The sequence below is a fragment of the Haemaphysalis longicornis genome, unplaced genomic scaffold (genome assembly GCF_048455015.1).
Source record: "Haemaphysalis longicornis isolate Haplotype H1 unplaced genomic scaffold, Haemaphysalis longicornis Haplotype H1 scaffold_12, whole genome shotgun sequence".
Classification (NCBI taxonomy): domain Eukaryota; kingdom Metazoa; phylum Arthropoda; class Arachnida; order Ixodida; family Ixodidae; genus Haemaphysalis; species Haemaphysalis longicornis.
In genome coordinates, this window is record NW_027526225.1 from 84,456,351 (window position 1) to 84,472,415 (window position 16,065).

The following is a 16,065-nucleotide window of genomic DNA, read 5'->3' on the forward strand; positions in this document are numbered from 1 at the left end:
CACTGCACTATACAAAAGCGCAGACCGGCACTGCGCGTTGCTTCCACTCCCAGTGACCGTATGTTTAAACGTTATCGATGATCCAAGCGCGGAGACAGACCTTGATAGCTCGGAGCACATTTCGGAGCGCGCGAGAGACGGGACACGGTGAACTGGACTGACCGGTCCCCTCGTCGGCCGGAGATGCTGATACGATCGGCGTACGATGTTGCGAAGACCGTCTGCAATATTATCGGCTGCAATCACCCAACCCTTCTGTTCTCCGGTTTGCCGGTACCCCCCGCCCCTCTTCGATGGGGAGCGCCCCGGTTTTGTACGCAATGACGCGGCGGCGACTGACGCTGCTGCTGGACACAAGCCACTGTGAGCGCCCGCCGGCGAGGCAAGCCACAATGACCGAGAGCGTTGCACAGAGGGAGTGACAAAAGCGTCGCGCGGCATTGTTCTTTCGGCGGCAACTAAGTGGTCCTGAGGGGGAAAATGCTAGGCCAAGTGTGAGCGAAAGTGGAAGGGAGGCAAGGAACCGACGAGCAGGTCTTGGGAGTGCACGCGTCAAAGGAATAAACTTTTTCCATAGTCGGAATCTAAACTGGGTCTCTCGCGTTATGAAACCGGCGTATATCCGATGGCGCTATCATCGCATTCGGGGCGCACAGCATTTCCTTTGTGTTTGTTGCGCGGGTGTTGGCTTAGAGCTTAGCAGTGAGGATTTCTTACTTTGGGAGGGTGGACTGATTTATTTCAATTTTCACGGAGAAAGCTTCTCTTTTTAACCACTTCTCTTTTAAGAAAGGGGCAAACCTAAGAGAAAAAAAAACTCCCAAGCATTTCCCCGAGGGTGAACATGGTTAAGTGCGAATGCACGGGGTGATGCTATGAGGGGGAGTAAAGTTAAAATCTGTTGGCATTCGCCCGTGAGCGCGCGCGAGCCGACCCACGGAGGTCTGGCAGTTTATCGCTGCATATATAGGGGGGTACGCCGCGCCGAGCGCGCCGAGCCAGGTGGCTGAGAGAGGAGGCGAGCGCAAGGGGAGAGGGACAGCGGCGCACGGCAGCTGCAGCCGAGCGAGGGGGAGAGGAGAGAGTGTGACGTCACGGTGGAGAGAGAGGCGCGCGGCAGCTGCTGGGGAGAGGAGGCGCGCTGTGACGTCATACCATGACGTCACGGCGCGAGGAGCGGTGCGGGGAGCGGCGCGCACCCGCGCAGCCACGGCGAGGAGGCGGAGCGAGCGCGGTCACGTGGTGAAGTGACGTCACCGCGCCGTTGCTACCGACGCTCCTCTCCGCTCCACGCCGTTGCTAGGGAGAGGAGGACTGCGGACGCCGACGCCGCCGCCGCCGGCGGCGGTGGAAGGTTTGGGGTCGCTTATAAAGTGCATTCGCACTTAAAAAGCCAGGCCGCCTCCACTAACGTGAAACCTGGAAAGGGGCGAAGCCTGCAGTGTATAAGTGTATTCAAAGATTGTAAGTTTCTCTTTTGAAACCATTGGGGGCTAGGTAATAGAGCTTTGCTGTAAAAGTCTCGTGTCTTTGAAACACGAAGCGTCCTACAGCGAGGCGTTGGAAAGCGAGTGTCGCGGTGTTTTAGTACCGTGACTACAGAAGACGACGGCAGGAGACGCCGACAGCCCGAGCTCCCAAGGTGCTTGGCCCCTAAAATCCACGTTAAAGCTAAGAAAGGCCACCAGCTGCGCTGTTTTCTTAATCTTCGCGTCTCAGTTGCAAAGGTGGCCAAATTTTCTATTGTTTTGTTTACATTGATGCACTTTGCTGCGTCCACCGATGTGACGTTCAGCTTATGTAATACCTTCCCCGGACGGCCTTTACGGTTATTGTGAAATAAATAAATAAATAAATCTTCATCCATGTTCACAACTTCTGCTGTAAAACGGCGCCTTAGCAGGCGATTTCTATTGAGCAAGGTTATGTAAAGGCGGTTCGGGCGAGCAACTGTGGTGGGCTTATGAACCCCACAATGATAACAACGCCACGTTTTTGCATCCACACCAAGAACGGCACGCGCACTGTCCTTCTCAACCACTCCTACCTCGGTGTCGCAAGGAAGTCTCTTTCTTGAAGTATGCACTTTCGTGGCGTCCTTCTAATCACCGAGATGCGTGCGGTTAAAGTATTCGTCCGCGCTGTAACCGAACATGGCGAAGTCCAGGGCGTAGATGCCGTACAGCTTGGCCACCTTCCACCTGGGCAGGCGAGAGAAGTGTGCGAGAGCGGCTCTCTTGGTGTCGCCCGTGGGACCCTTGTTTTCCCAGAGCTGCGACTGATCGGCCACGTCGAGCGCGTCGTACATGACGTGCAAGTCGTCCAGGGTGCCGACAAAGTCGTACGGAACGATGCACGGCTCACAGCGGTGCGAGTACAGCTGCCAGTGTATGTCGTAACGTGAGGGTTCGGTGCTTAAGAGGAGATCCACGAACTCTTCGAAGGTTATGACGTCCTTCTCGGTGTCAACGTTGTGGGCACCCCTGTACTTTTTCATGGCTTTGTTCCAGTACTTCGAGTAAAAGTACTGCCCAGTTCCCACACTTCGGCGCGTTTTGTCTTCGAAAAAGGACGCGAGTCGCTCGAAAGGGTGCCGCACGAACATTACCTTGAACGCGCTCGCCACTGAGCTCATGTTGACGCGTTTTCGGCCCAACAGGTTGGGGAGGCCCATGCTCCAGTACACGTAATTGTGCATGGTTGAGTCCGTGTATTTGCCACTGTGTACTTTGTCTAGGCTCAGCAAGAACATCTTGAGACTCGTGTTCGCCACCTTGGGAATGGAGCAGTAAAGAACGCTGCGGTTGTTCTTCGGATTAACCGCGTACAGGAGCTGCTGGTAATGGCTGTACACGACGGATAAACCTTCCAACGCTGCGTTCGTGTCGTTGTCGTTTGTGAACTTGAAGTAATCTTGACAGAAGCGTCGAACGCGCTCCGTAAGGCTCTCTGGCGCTCCAGTTGTTGGCTCCGCACTTGCTGCTTGTGGTGTACACCGAGCGCATCGCGACGGGTTTTCTGCAAGAGTGGCCCTCCGGATGTGGTCGACGGTAATGGCGAGTTGCGGCAGCTGAAAAATAAGAAAAGTTAACGAGACAATTAGCCACCTGAGAAAAATAGGATGCGGAGTGTCCAAGTTAAACAGGTACGTTTAAATGCCTCAACTTTTAAACCGTATCATTCAATTCCCTCAACCCGTACAGCCCCACCAGTGTAACGCCCTGCATTTGCACAATACTGCATAATTGGCGGCCTTACCGCATTTAATGATTATCAATATATTTTGATTCATAAGAAGAGGGATCCAAATGACCTCAAGAATTCCTCACCCATAAGCCTACTCTCAGTTGTTTACGAGCTGTTTACCAAAACAATAGTTCACTTCATAGGTGACAGCCTTAATTCCCACCAACCCAGAAGGCAGGCTGGGTTTAAGATAGGGCACTCTATCATGAACCACATCCATGTCTTTAATAAAAGTGATAGAGAAATCCACAGAGTACACTGAACCCCTTTGCCCCTTTACATGACATTTATAAATTATGAGAAAGCGTTTAATTTCGTACTCACGGCAACCGTGCTAGAAGCACTAAGCGACCGGGGAATACAGGAAACCTATAGCTTCTAGAAGATATAAAAAGGAATTCATGGGAAGGATAGCCTTCCACAATCAAAGCGATAAATTTCCGATCCGAGAGGGAGCAAAACAGTCAGATACCATCTCACCAAAACTATTCACAACATGTCTGGAGGACGCATTTAATAAGCTTGACTGGAAAAACATAGTACTGAGGATAAATGTGGAATCCTTGAGCCATGTGATCTTTGTGGACGACATAATCTTGCTGAGTGGGACTGCAGAACACCTGCAAACAATGCTTGAGGAACTGCAATCAGAAAGTACGGCCGGGGGAATAAAAATAAATATGAAAGAATTTAACGCAACGAGGAATAAGCATGCCCAAAACGTCCTATTCAACTTAGGGAACGAAACGCCAGAAGAAGTAAAAGAATATGACTACCTCGGAAAGATGGTTAGTGCTGACCCCAACCTCGAGAGGGAATTCCGGTTCAGGATAGGTGTCGGTTGAGAAGCACTAGGCAATCACTCCCATATAATGAAAAGCAAGCTACCTGCGTCGCTCAAAAGAAAAATGAAGGCCGCTTACAGTAACGCGTAAGACTTGAATGTAGTGAAGCTGTACGCAAACTTCACGACCATCACGAAGGTTTAAAGGAGCCATGAAGACAAAATACAAGTTGGGTTTATTAGAAAGACTGCTTAGTCCCGATAACAATGATACCAATATCATCGCAATCTTCGAACAAATAACGGAGATATGAAAGAAAACGTGGGAAGCAGTCGCGACCCCCTAGCCAATTTTCCGCAACTTTTCTATGACGTCACGGAACCTTGTTTGTGCGATTGGGGGCCGCCTAACTGACCTGTCGCGACGACACATGACTGGACGTGTCTGTAATGGGGCCTCTAGTTCCATTTGACCGCATCACTTCAATGCTAACGTGCTGTTAACGCACTGAAATTTATGTTTTATTGTTGGCCCGTATGACGTCATTCTTGCTCATAACATGTCACTGTGCCGCAAAATTTGAAATTTTTAAATACTTGTTGCTTTTTTTTTCGTTAAAAAAACATCTTTTGTGGTGGTAATGGAGCTGAGTGAGATACTGAATCCTAGTTCTTTCAAATTAAACGAAGTTGTATTTTCTCTTCATTGCTCCTTGAAGTCAATGACTCAAGCCGATTTGTTTCTTCTTCGCGGCCGCAACGACCTTTACTCCATAATTGTCGCTATAAGTGTGAGCTTCCTTTACTTTTTTTATGAATGGGATAATCTTTGGACATCACCTTGGAGGGGTGTACGCTATGACGTGTCTTTCTCGTTCTGAGCAAGTGTTACCACGATTGCTGTGAACGACGGAGGGTTTTTTTTTTAAATGCAGAGCATTTCAGTAACTCACGATGTCACCCGCGTTGACGTCCGTCGTAGTCCCCATCGTCGTTGTCCGCACCCCTCCCCCTACACTATATAAAAAAATACTATCCGGCGCCTGGTTTCGATCCCTCGACCCTGCGGGCGGAACGCAATGTACATGGTGCTCTACCCACTGCGCCACAAAGCCCACTACTACCCACTGCGCCACTCCTTTATTGTCGAGTCAGGATGCGTACACTATTAGTCAAATGCATCAACCACCATTCTTTTCTTCTTCTTCTGAACTTAGAAGAAACTATTGTTGCAGCAGTATTGATTTTTTTCTTTTGTTAGGTTCTGAAATTGTTAACATCACTTTCCCCAGAATGTTCTCACTTCGAGTTTCGCTTAGTTTTAATTCTTAAGCTTCTTCAATAAGACCACAATCACACTTGTGGAATTTCCCAGAGTTGGTACCCGCAATTGTTGTTATGGCCCCAACGAATCAATCAATCATTTCATCAAGAGGTTATTGGAAAGGAGTAGGTTCAGACTGGTTCCATGAGCCCTGTATTCGGCGAGCCTGCAACAAATACAGGGCTCGTTGCACCAGGGCTTGAAGCTCCGGTGGCGAGCTGGTCAGCGCAGACGCCCGCTGCTCAAGGGATGGGTTACTAATAGTGTTCAGGCAAGGCGGGGCAGGAAAATACGAGTTGATACGTAGCAAGAAGTCACTACTTACAGTCTGGTTAAACAAAAACAGGAATAATGAAGCCCGAAAAGCGACAGAAACAAAAGCAAAAATGTCGCGAAAACGGGCCAACAACGTAACGCTCTGCATTTGCAGAAAAATGCTTAATTGGCGTAGTTAACAGGTGTAATGGTTACAGTAGCGTAAATGAAGATAATTGGTCGAAAGAAATTTTAAACACCAAGAATTACAAAAAGTAGAAATCAGAAAATTTATAGAATTGATCTAACAACACAAATACGCACCTAATTCAACGCTCCGCCCCCCCTCATCAAACAGCTGGTGCAAAAATAAGAAAAAGCAAAAAAGAACAACGTAACACGAACAAAAAAAAAATCCCGCACCCCTCCGTCAAACGACGATGAATGTATGACGCGAAGCTCTATTCGTGCGAAATGAAATGGCAAAGGGTCAAAGTCAAAGCTGCTGCGATCACAACTCCGAATTGCGTGCGAGTCAGAGCCAAAGCTCCACGAGCCACAGTCCAAACTGTCTGCGAGTCAAAGCAACGAAGGAATCCCTCACGAGAAAGCTTCTCGTTCAACCATCGGCGTCGTTAGACGAAGAGGTGCATGATTTTGTAATTTTGCACGCTCATGCAACCCTCCCCATATCCATTCTGGGGCGGTAATCTCGAGTTGTGTCCCTTTTGCGTTCCTTTCAAAAGTGTCCCTTTTGGCGACCCCTGATTGGCTAGAAGCAAACAACCGGAAGTGACGTAACGCAAGCGCTCCCCATATCCACACTGGTTCGGCTACGTCGTAGAGGCGCATTTAAATAGATGTCGGTTTCATAACGGGAGGGAAACAGGCTCAATTCAGACCACACGAAGCGTTTCTTTCTTTTCCACGATCATCATCGTCGTCGTCAGAGATAGGATAGTTGGCTTTCCTGTCATACGTTTTTGGTGCTCACGGACGAATCAGGGTGGAATAGAAAGCTTCGCTTTAAAATTGCGACAACGGGCTCACATCTGAACGCCCTGATTCTTGATAAAGACCAAGAAGCAGCGTGGAAACGGACGGGACACAATGTAAGAGGTGCTACACAAGCTCTGAAAAGATGCTAAACCAGCTCACGCAAGTTTCAGTAACGCCCTGCATTTGCACACAAATGCATAGTTAACGGAGTGAACGCATTTAATGGTTATAATAGCGGAAATGGCGATAATTTTTTGACAATTTTTTCGAAAATAAAAAATACAAGAAAATTTAAACCGTTATAAAAGTGGGCCAACGAAAGAAAAATACCGTTCTTATGCACCGCCCCCCCCCCTCCCGAAAAAAACAAATGAATACAAAAATCACAAATACAGGAAAGGAACGACAGAAACAAAAAAAATTGTGAGAACAGACCAACTGTGCACTACGCCTTGCACCTGAGCAACAAAACGTAGCTGGAGTAGTTAAGGCAGGTTGAAGTAAATTCGATTCAAATTTTTCAGGAAAGTAAAGTGTATTACATTTGGTTGGAATATAAAGAGGGAGGTCCCAAGGTTTCCAAACCGCAGGCGGGACCTCCTAGGCTAGTTGTCTTGGAGATAACAAGTTGTGAGCGCAATACAAACAGTAAATGTAGCAGACATGATAAAATTCTTATCAAATATCGTTTAACAATAGTAATAGCCGAAAATACAAAATATCTTCATAAAATTGGGAAGTTGGAATCTATTGACAAAAGAACAAACCAGAAAAAAACAGGGCCATCTACATTAACGTGAAACCTGGGGAGGAGCGAAACATGCATTGTAAAAGTGTATTCAAAGATTGTAAGTCTCTCTGGCCACACGGCACGCGCTGACTGGGCGCCGGAGAAGCGCCAGTGGGAGGAGCAATCGCGCGCTTGCTGAGGCGGTGGCGCCCTCTCTTGCGTTGAACCGGGATTAAGCAATTAAATGAGACACACTGGCCGTAAGTTGTCTTCGTGTCACACGCCGCAGCATGCATTCTAGCGCGAGACGTTGGAAAGCGAGTATCCCGATTTGTTCTTTTAGTACGCGTTACGTTGTAGCGCGAAGCGTTGGAAAATGAATGTCCCGGTGGTTTAGTACCATGACTGGACGAGACGACAGGGGACGCCGGCAGCCCGAGCCCCTAAAGGTCTTCGCCCATAATTGGTTAATACAGCGACGACAACGCCTCCCAGTCGTCGTCAGCAGATACACTCTAACACACGTGATGGAAGCACTAACGAACTAAATCCCACAGATCAGTGAAAATAAGGTCCCGCTGCGTTTGTTCCACATTTAGGAACATAGTTTTAATTGCGGAGCGCTTTAGGGGCCCGGCTTGTCGCCGCAGATCACCCGGGGTCACTGTATTTAGCCACGCCATCAATACGGCATCACGCACCCAAATAGAGGCTTCGAAAAGATCACCGCTTCCCCTGGTTGGCATTAAACCTGGGCCCCTGGCGTTGTGAAGCCGATGCCAAACCAATCAAACTGCGCTGCACAGACACACGCTACACACGTGCAAAGTGTTGGGGGTGATCTTTGCGCTTTGCCGTTACGACGGAGGCTGCCCTTGAGCGGCCGCAATATAATATAATAATATAAAATAATAAGGATATAAAAATAAAAATAGGGGAAAGCAAGCCGGCAGTACTCCTCTACGAACTCCGACTAAGCAATCCCCTGCATTGAAACAAGAACCCCTCGATACCCCTAGCCGCGTCTACCGAGCGATCACTATACAATTGTGTACGCCCACGCTCAGGTCCCATCCTGGCCAACTAGTCAGCGCGAGCGCTGGCCGAAGGCAATCGCAATTGCCAGTGACATACCTCAAAAAGAATTCTATGATCACGTCATAGTCCGAAGGATGTGTACCAAGTTCACCGATCTACGGAAGCTACGGGACCTTGCACCCCTACCGCCAATCGAGGACATCCTCAGAGGCGCTCAGTCGTCATTGGACAACCGGCTGCACCTCACAATACAGGGCCAAGACACCTTGCTTTGGGACACCCGACGAGTCTGTACAGAATCCCGGATCACTCCAGCCGAAACAACCGCTACCTTGAGTTTCCCTACCCTGCACCCCTCCAAGACTTGCACGCCCCCCGCAAATGACGCCACTTCGGCCAGAGATCACCTCTCTCATAGGCACAATCAGCACAACGCCAATGCAGTATTTACTGATGCCGCTCTCGATGGATTTCGTCTGGCCTTGGCTTGGTACAAACCCTCGACCAGAGAAGTCAGACGTTACGTCTGCACACTGGACCTCGCAACACCTGCACAAGCAGAACTTTTGGCTATCTGGGCAGCTCTAAGGGACAACACCGGGCCTTCCGTCATATATACGGACTCATTTGAGGCACTACGTAGCATTGAGGACCCAAAAACAGACGACGCCACTGCTCAACGCATCCGCCAGATACTCCAGCACAAGCAGAGGAACGACGTTGACGCTAGGGTCACCTGGACGCCGGGACACGTCGGGGATCGCGGGGGTGGGAACGAGGTGGCACATGCTCTTGCCACCTCACAACCTGGAATTCTACATGTACATATCCAGCCTCTCCTGCTCGGATCTCCCGACCTCCGCGACCACCCCTACGCGGACTCGCTGCCAGGCGGCCACTTCGAAATGGCGCGAGTACGATTCTACCTCCGGTTTCTTCACCGCGAGAGATTAAAAATCATTACCCCTTCACAAATCTTTAAGAATTTACCCCTCAGCCGACCGCAAGAAATATTTATTAACAAAGTACTTGCCAACACGGCCACTACACCTCATATCATCCATAAGTGGTAGACACTTGCTGACAGGAAGAAGGGCATTGGCACCGCTGCCCCCTGCACATGTACATTTTGTCACACTGTGTGTGAGGCAAACATGGACCATCTTGTGCTGCACTGCTCCGCCTTTGATATTCATAGACTGGACCATAATGTTTTTCAAAATTCAGGTATAGAAGCATTACATAGGGACATTCTCGAAAATCCTCAACACCTGGTGACCTTAGCCCAGTTTGGCGTTGCCAGTGGCCTGGCGAGCATGATTTAGTGGGCGTCTACCTCCCTCCCTATTCCCCCTCTTCCCCCTCCAGCGACCTTCGGTCCTTCCCTTCCTAATAAAAGAATTTATCATCGTCATCATGATCACGTCATCGTCCAAGTACAAACTACCTAGAATCTGATCGTCGCCAGCACCGCACAAGAGGAATACGCAATAACGCTCAGCCCGATTCAAGCCATCCGCCTAAGCACCACAGAACAAGAACTGACGCCTTGCATGAAGCCACTGCCGGACACCAGCCGAGGAATCATTCATGGACTTGACCCGAAAAAAACTTCACAAGCACTGCAAGCTCTACTGCGCACTAACAAGGATGAACTTCTACATGCGCGCATTATGGGCCGTACAACATTGGCCCTGCCTACATCTCAAGGACCCCAGGCGCCGTTTTATGCGAAGGTTGGAAGCCTACTGGGCTGGTGTGCCTTGTGTGAGGAAAAGTCGGACACCGCCACGACCGCCCCAAATACCTCGACTACGGGCTGAAAGACACTCTACAGGACCACCACAGCACTTCCACGTACAAACTGCGCGTTCTTCCTCATACCACTGCAGAAAATGACTGCCCAAAAAGGCTTGTACCAACAATTCCGAAAACCCAAACTCGACCACTTCTACGAAAAGACGTCCCACCGTCTACAAGCGTCATCACAGTTAAGCTGGTCGGCAACAGGCGAGCGGGTTCCGATTGATGATTGATTTACGGTGGCATCCCCTTTCTAGCGGGGTGATGACGTGTCATCTTACCAAAACAACAAAAAAATACGAATATACCTATGTTTTACACTCTTCGTTTAATACTAGCGCTGCTCTTAGGGTAGGCACGAAAAACTTATTAGGCACAAAATATTTATTTTTCTGACACACGTGATAGCTGTTCTAGGGAATATTCTCCTCTGCTTTTGCTCCATCAGCATTCTAATCTTCTTTTCGTCGCCTCGACAGCCTTGACGTTCTCTCCCTCTGTGCTACCCTTAAGTCCTAGGGCTTCTGGAAGCCACCTATTTCCCTCAAGAATATTTGGATGGATACCTTCACATTCTAGCACTATGTGCCGCATAGTTTCTGTTTCTTTTCCGCAGATCACGCATACCCCATCGTTTTGTGTATACTCCCCCACAAAGCTCTTAGTTCGCAAGCAACGTGCTCTAGCCTCAAAAAAGCAAAGCACTGCTCTTGCAACCATTGTGGAAATTTTCCTTTCTGATGTTCAATTTTTCAGCCCTCTACACCTCTAGCGACGTTATAGCTTATATTTTTTCCCTCCATTTCTTTGTTTCTATATGCCTTGCCTCTTTTCTGGTTACCTTAGCGTTCTTGGATTATCCACTGTTCTTTCCGTATTTCATCGTTAGCCTTCTAGTCTTCCTTAGCCACTACGTGTCCACGCTTTTTATGTATAGGTACCTTAGCTGTCCGCCTACGTTGATCCATTGCTCTCAACATCCTCTCAAAGCATATTTTACTCTGCGCTTCTCGAACTTCAAATTACGCCCAGCCCATATCTCACTGCACTGCTTGCTTTGTCGTAATCGTTAGAACCAGAGAACGGCCTACCGTTCTCTGGTTCTCCTACTGCTCCAACCCCCCACCCCCCCTCTTCCCTGCATACGACTCCAACTTCCCGCCCATTACAGAAACTCCCTTCCCAGCCGCCGCACTAGGACAGCTTCTTGCAGAATTTAAGCAAGAAAACGCTACCATTCTCGCCAGAATAGAAGCCCTCAAAAAAGCCAATAGAGCTCCCCCCCCCCCTCCAACCCCTCTCTGCGCCCCTGCCCGTGGTATCAAGAACAGCACCTACGAACCCTTTAACAGCCGGACCAGCGGAATTCCTTATGAACAACTCAAGTACCACGATCCTCCCCCAAATCGACCATAAAATTAAGATTGCCACAGAGATGCTCCACATCATGATCTCAGACACCACCGAGAAGCTGCTACGACTCACGGAGGAACTCGCCTGCCGCACCGCCGCCCTCGAGCAAACAAACAGCACGATGTCTGCCCCCGAGCCAAATAAACACAAGGTATCGCCGACTGATGACCACATACCCATCGATGACGGTTGACCCCTCCACCATCACTATCTGCCAGTGGAATTGCCGTTCATTTAAAAGCAAAAAAGCCCAACTGTGGCACTACATCTCCACTTCACCTCCCTATATTATCACCTAAAATTTCTGAACACACCCTCCAGACAGGCTGTAAATAATTGTGGTGATTGTATCCCCTTGCGGACCCCCTTTTGTAAAGGAAATTTGCAAGTTTTGTGATGGAGCCGTATTGTTCCCATACATCCGTTGTATATATCACTGAACAGCGCAATGTATGACTCGTCAACGCCGTGATCACATAACGCGTCTATTACTTGGGAAGTGGGCACTGAGACAAATACCTTTTCATAATCTATGAATGCCATATACAGCGGTTCATTATACTCTGAGCACTTTTCAATTACCTGGTTGATAGCTAGTAGTAGTAACCCACAACACCCAAGAAACCCTCCTGACGTCCGCCACGCTACCCACTACCACCTCAACGACAGCAGAAGAAGCGGCCATATCTCTAGCTGCAACCACAGCCATGACAGATTACATCACCGTCATCACAGACTCCCGGAAAGATTGCCACCACTATCAAAAAAAGAATCTATTTCACCTCAAACCCTCAACATACTACCAACCATACGGAAGCTGCCCTCCATCTACATCATGTGGACACCAGGCCACGCCAACCTTCCAGGGAATGAGGCGGCACACACCGCCGCCCCAGAATTAACTACCCGGGCATTCCCTGAAACCAGAGGAGATTCACGAGAATCTATCAATCACCTCCCAGTCCCGAGTCGTTACATCGATATCTTATACCACTACCGTCGAAAACGTCTCATCTACCCCACTCCTCATCCATCTCTCAACACCGCACACCTTTGGCGACGACTACAAACCCAGACATGCAACGCAACAACTCTACTCAGCACATCACCAACCATGTACCCCTACGAATGCCCATCCTGTAAAACCCCCAACACCACATACCACGTTGTCTGGGCTTGCCCCTACCACCCAAACCCCATCCCTTCCCCTCCTTGGAGTCGGCTAACCGGACTGGGAAGGCCTCCCACAACAGCATTTTCCGCTCCAATAAACGCTTCTCTCCTCCTTCTCCTCATCCTCCTCCTTCCTCCTTGTGCTACTACAATACAAAAGTCAGCTGAACGAGTAGAGATCTTCCTTGAAGGCATTCTACCGAAACCCGCTGAGCATCTTGGGTTCCCCAAGATTTCTACGTGCACCCTCCACCAAATTAAGTCATCGGTCGCAGGCTAAGCCAGCGCTTAATTCGAAGCGTTTCTAATCCCATTTGACTTGTAGATTAGTTCAAGGTTACACAGACGGTTCAACCAGACAACATCGACCTGGATACGGCAGCGGGCAGCAATGAGGAGGGGTAAGGACGGAGTCATTTAGATTCTACTTGTTCGAGATCACGTTGTAAGCAGAGAACGGGCACCGTCTTACCTTTACATAGACACATGCCAGCACGAACAGCACTCCGGACACACACAGGCAAGTGAAGACTAGTCGACAACGGCTCGATGACGTTGCACTCGTGTTCTGAGCCGTCATCGTCTCTGTGCTATGGCAAGGCTGCTCGAAGATAGCAGATTGGCGGGCGCCCGCTTGCCTTCGGTTTGTAGCCTTTGACTTTGAAGACTGTGACATTCATCTCCGCATTCTTCAGAGTGGCGTACGTCGCTAAAACGTAGGTCGGCTTGAAACCCACAAAATTAACGAAGGGACGGTTTCAGTGGCACTTGACGCCATTTTCAGTTCGAAAGTTATTGTCCGCAGTTGAACCACGGACGGAAATTAAATATTTGCGGTTCCCTACCCTGGGGAGATGCACTTTTTCTGTTGTCCTCGTCGCCTGGCGAAGTCGTTGGCAATGTCTTCGAAACGGCGTGTCCTGCCTTAATAACAGCGTCCACGAGGACACGGAGAGAAGAAGCTGCGGCTTGGATCAGCGCATCTTCACCGCGGAACTCGGTCACGACTGTCGGCGTTCCACCGCAGCTGTTCAGTTGCGGAGGAGACGCATGAGCCGCCGCGGAACGTTGCGTCTCCCGCAGCCAGCGGTTTCCGCGGAATGACCACCAACGCCCAAATTCACCCCCTTCACTCCGGCAGCTGTTGGCTTTCTCGAAGCGCGCCGTGAAGAAACGTCGCACGCTGATATGTTTGCATTCAGGTGCCTACAGCCGGGGATCGTTTCCGCGCGCAGCTGAGAGCTTGAATGCGCCGGAGCTTCTGCTGCTGCAAGCCGGAGCCGGCAGGCACCTTTCCTTTACATTTGTTTTATCGCCCATTTGGCGCGCTATGGGCTTCAGCGAATCACGACTCCGTCTTTCTTCGTCTCAGCTCTTACCTTCTGTCACTGCGACGCCTTTTCTGTCCCCGCTCGCTGCCTCACGCCTTTCGAGCAGCCTGGCTGAGTCTCAATCTGAAGCAGTCGTGCGCCGCTGGTAACGACGCGGCGCCAGATTTACGGCCTGTCTTTAGATTTGTATGCCCGTGACAGGCAGGGCGAGGAATATTTCCCGCTGGGTCGACGAACATACCTTATTGGAGTGGGCCATGGCGTAAATAATATACGATTCCTTTTCTCAAGCGAGCGTATTACCAATGACTCATTTAATTAGTCTTCGCGAACTTGCGTATCACTTCAATAGCGCTCCCGCCGACAATGGAGCGCTGCCATTTTTGGTACAGACAAGTTCAATACCGGCATCATTCGATCGAACGCCGTGTGCATCACAGTGGTATTTCTTTTGCCGATATTCTAGTAGGAATTTGGCCCACACTAATTAGTTTCGCGGGAACACACGCAAAAGACACGAGGACGCGGAAAGACCAGAAAGATCGGAACCTGTATTTATAAAAGCCTCCAATACGCCAGCTTCAAGTTGCAGGACTCATGCGTCAGGGGCGTGTCAGGAGGAGTTCTGGATAGCTCAAATGAAAACGGGGAGATAAACTCTACTTGAAGGGACGTGACAAACCAACCAGGCTGCACTGATTCTGTCATTCAGGAATTATAGCTTAGGGCAGGACGTACTTGAAGATGCATCATCCCGTTGCATCCCGGTTGGGTTATCTCGAGCGGTCGGAGTAAAGCGATGTGTTATTCTTTTTGTGCACCCGTGAACCCTAAAAACCAGAAAAACTGTCTCAATATAAACTGCATTAAGAAATACTGATGGAGAATCTCTTCAACCGATCGAAGATATTTTAGCTAAGGACGGTGCGGGAATATTATATTAACAGCCAAGCCGTTGAGTGGATCTCTATGTACGTTAATGTCCGTCACGCCAGGCGAAGGTACACCGCTGGGCCGACAGATGGCGCTACCACCAACGGCCGTCTTGAACGGCCGTCAGGCCTTGAAGTAAACCAGAGAACGATAGGACGTTTGGCCTTAGGCGCGCATGGAAAAACAACTAACGAAGCAGTTCAGGGAGATATGGGCTGGGCGTCGTTTGAAGTTAAAGAAGCTCAGAGTAAAATATGCTTTGAGATGAGGTTGAGGGCAATGGATCAACGAAGGTGGGCAGCTAAGGTTTTTAGGTACCTATACTTGAAAAGCGTGGACACGCAGTGGTTAAGAAAGACTAGAAGGCTAACGATGAAATACGGAAAGAACAGTGGGGAATCCAAAACAGCCAAGGTAACCAAAAAAGAGGCAAGGCAGATTGAAACGAATAAATGGAGGGAAAAAATGGCAGCTAAAACGTCGTTAGAGATGTACAGGGCTGAGAAGATGAACATCAGAAAGGAAAATTTCTACGATAATTCCAAGGGCAGTGCTTTGCTTTTTGAGGCTAGAGCAGGTTGCCTGCGAACTAAGAGTTTTGTGGGCAAGTATTCCCAAAATGATGGGGTTTGTGTGGTCTGCGGAAAAGAAACAGAAACTATGCGGCACATAGTGTTAGAATGTGAGGGTATCCATCCAAATCTACATGAAGGGAATATTGGGCTTTCAGAAGCCTTATGATTTAAGGGTATCAGAGAGGAAGTTAACTTCAAGGCTGTCGAGGGGACGAAAAGAAGATTAGAATGTTGGTGGACGAAAAGCAGAGAGGGGAATATTGCCTAGGACAGTTACCATCTGTAACAGGGAAAAGAAAGTATTTCGGGCCTAATAAGCTTTAATTCCTGCCCTAAGCAGCGCTAATATTAAACCAAGAGTGTAAAACATGGTTATATTAGTCCTTTTTGGTAAGATGACATGTCATCACCCCGCTTCAAAGGGGAAACCAATAGGAATCATCATCATCATCATCATCATC

At 49.1% G+C, this 16,065-nt stretch overlaps 1 protein-coding gene across 1 annotated transcript; it reads right to left on the reverse strand.

Annotated features, from left to right (window-relative positions):
• Positions 1 to 2,101: 2,101 nt before the first annotated feature.
• LOC144161707 (carbohydrate sulfotransferase 9-like) lies at positions 2,102 to 14,355 on the reverse strand. The gene is made up of 2 exons (XM_077692326.1): positions 14,338 to 14,355; positions 2,102 to 3,070 (listed from the first exon to the last, which is right to left on the reverse strand). The coding sequence occupies exons 1-2, from the start codon at positions 14,353 to 14,355 to the stop codon at positions 2,102 to 2,104; spliced, it is 987 nt and encodes a 328-aa protein (XP_077548452.1).
• Positions 14,356 to 16,065: the final 1,710 nt, after the last annotated feature.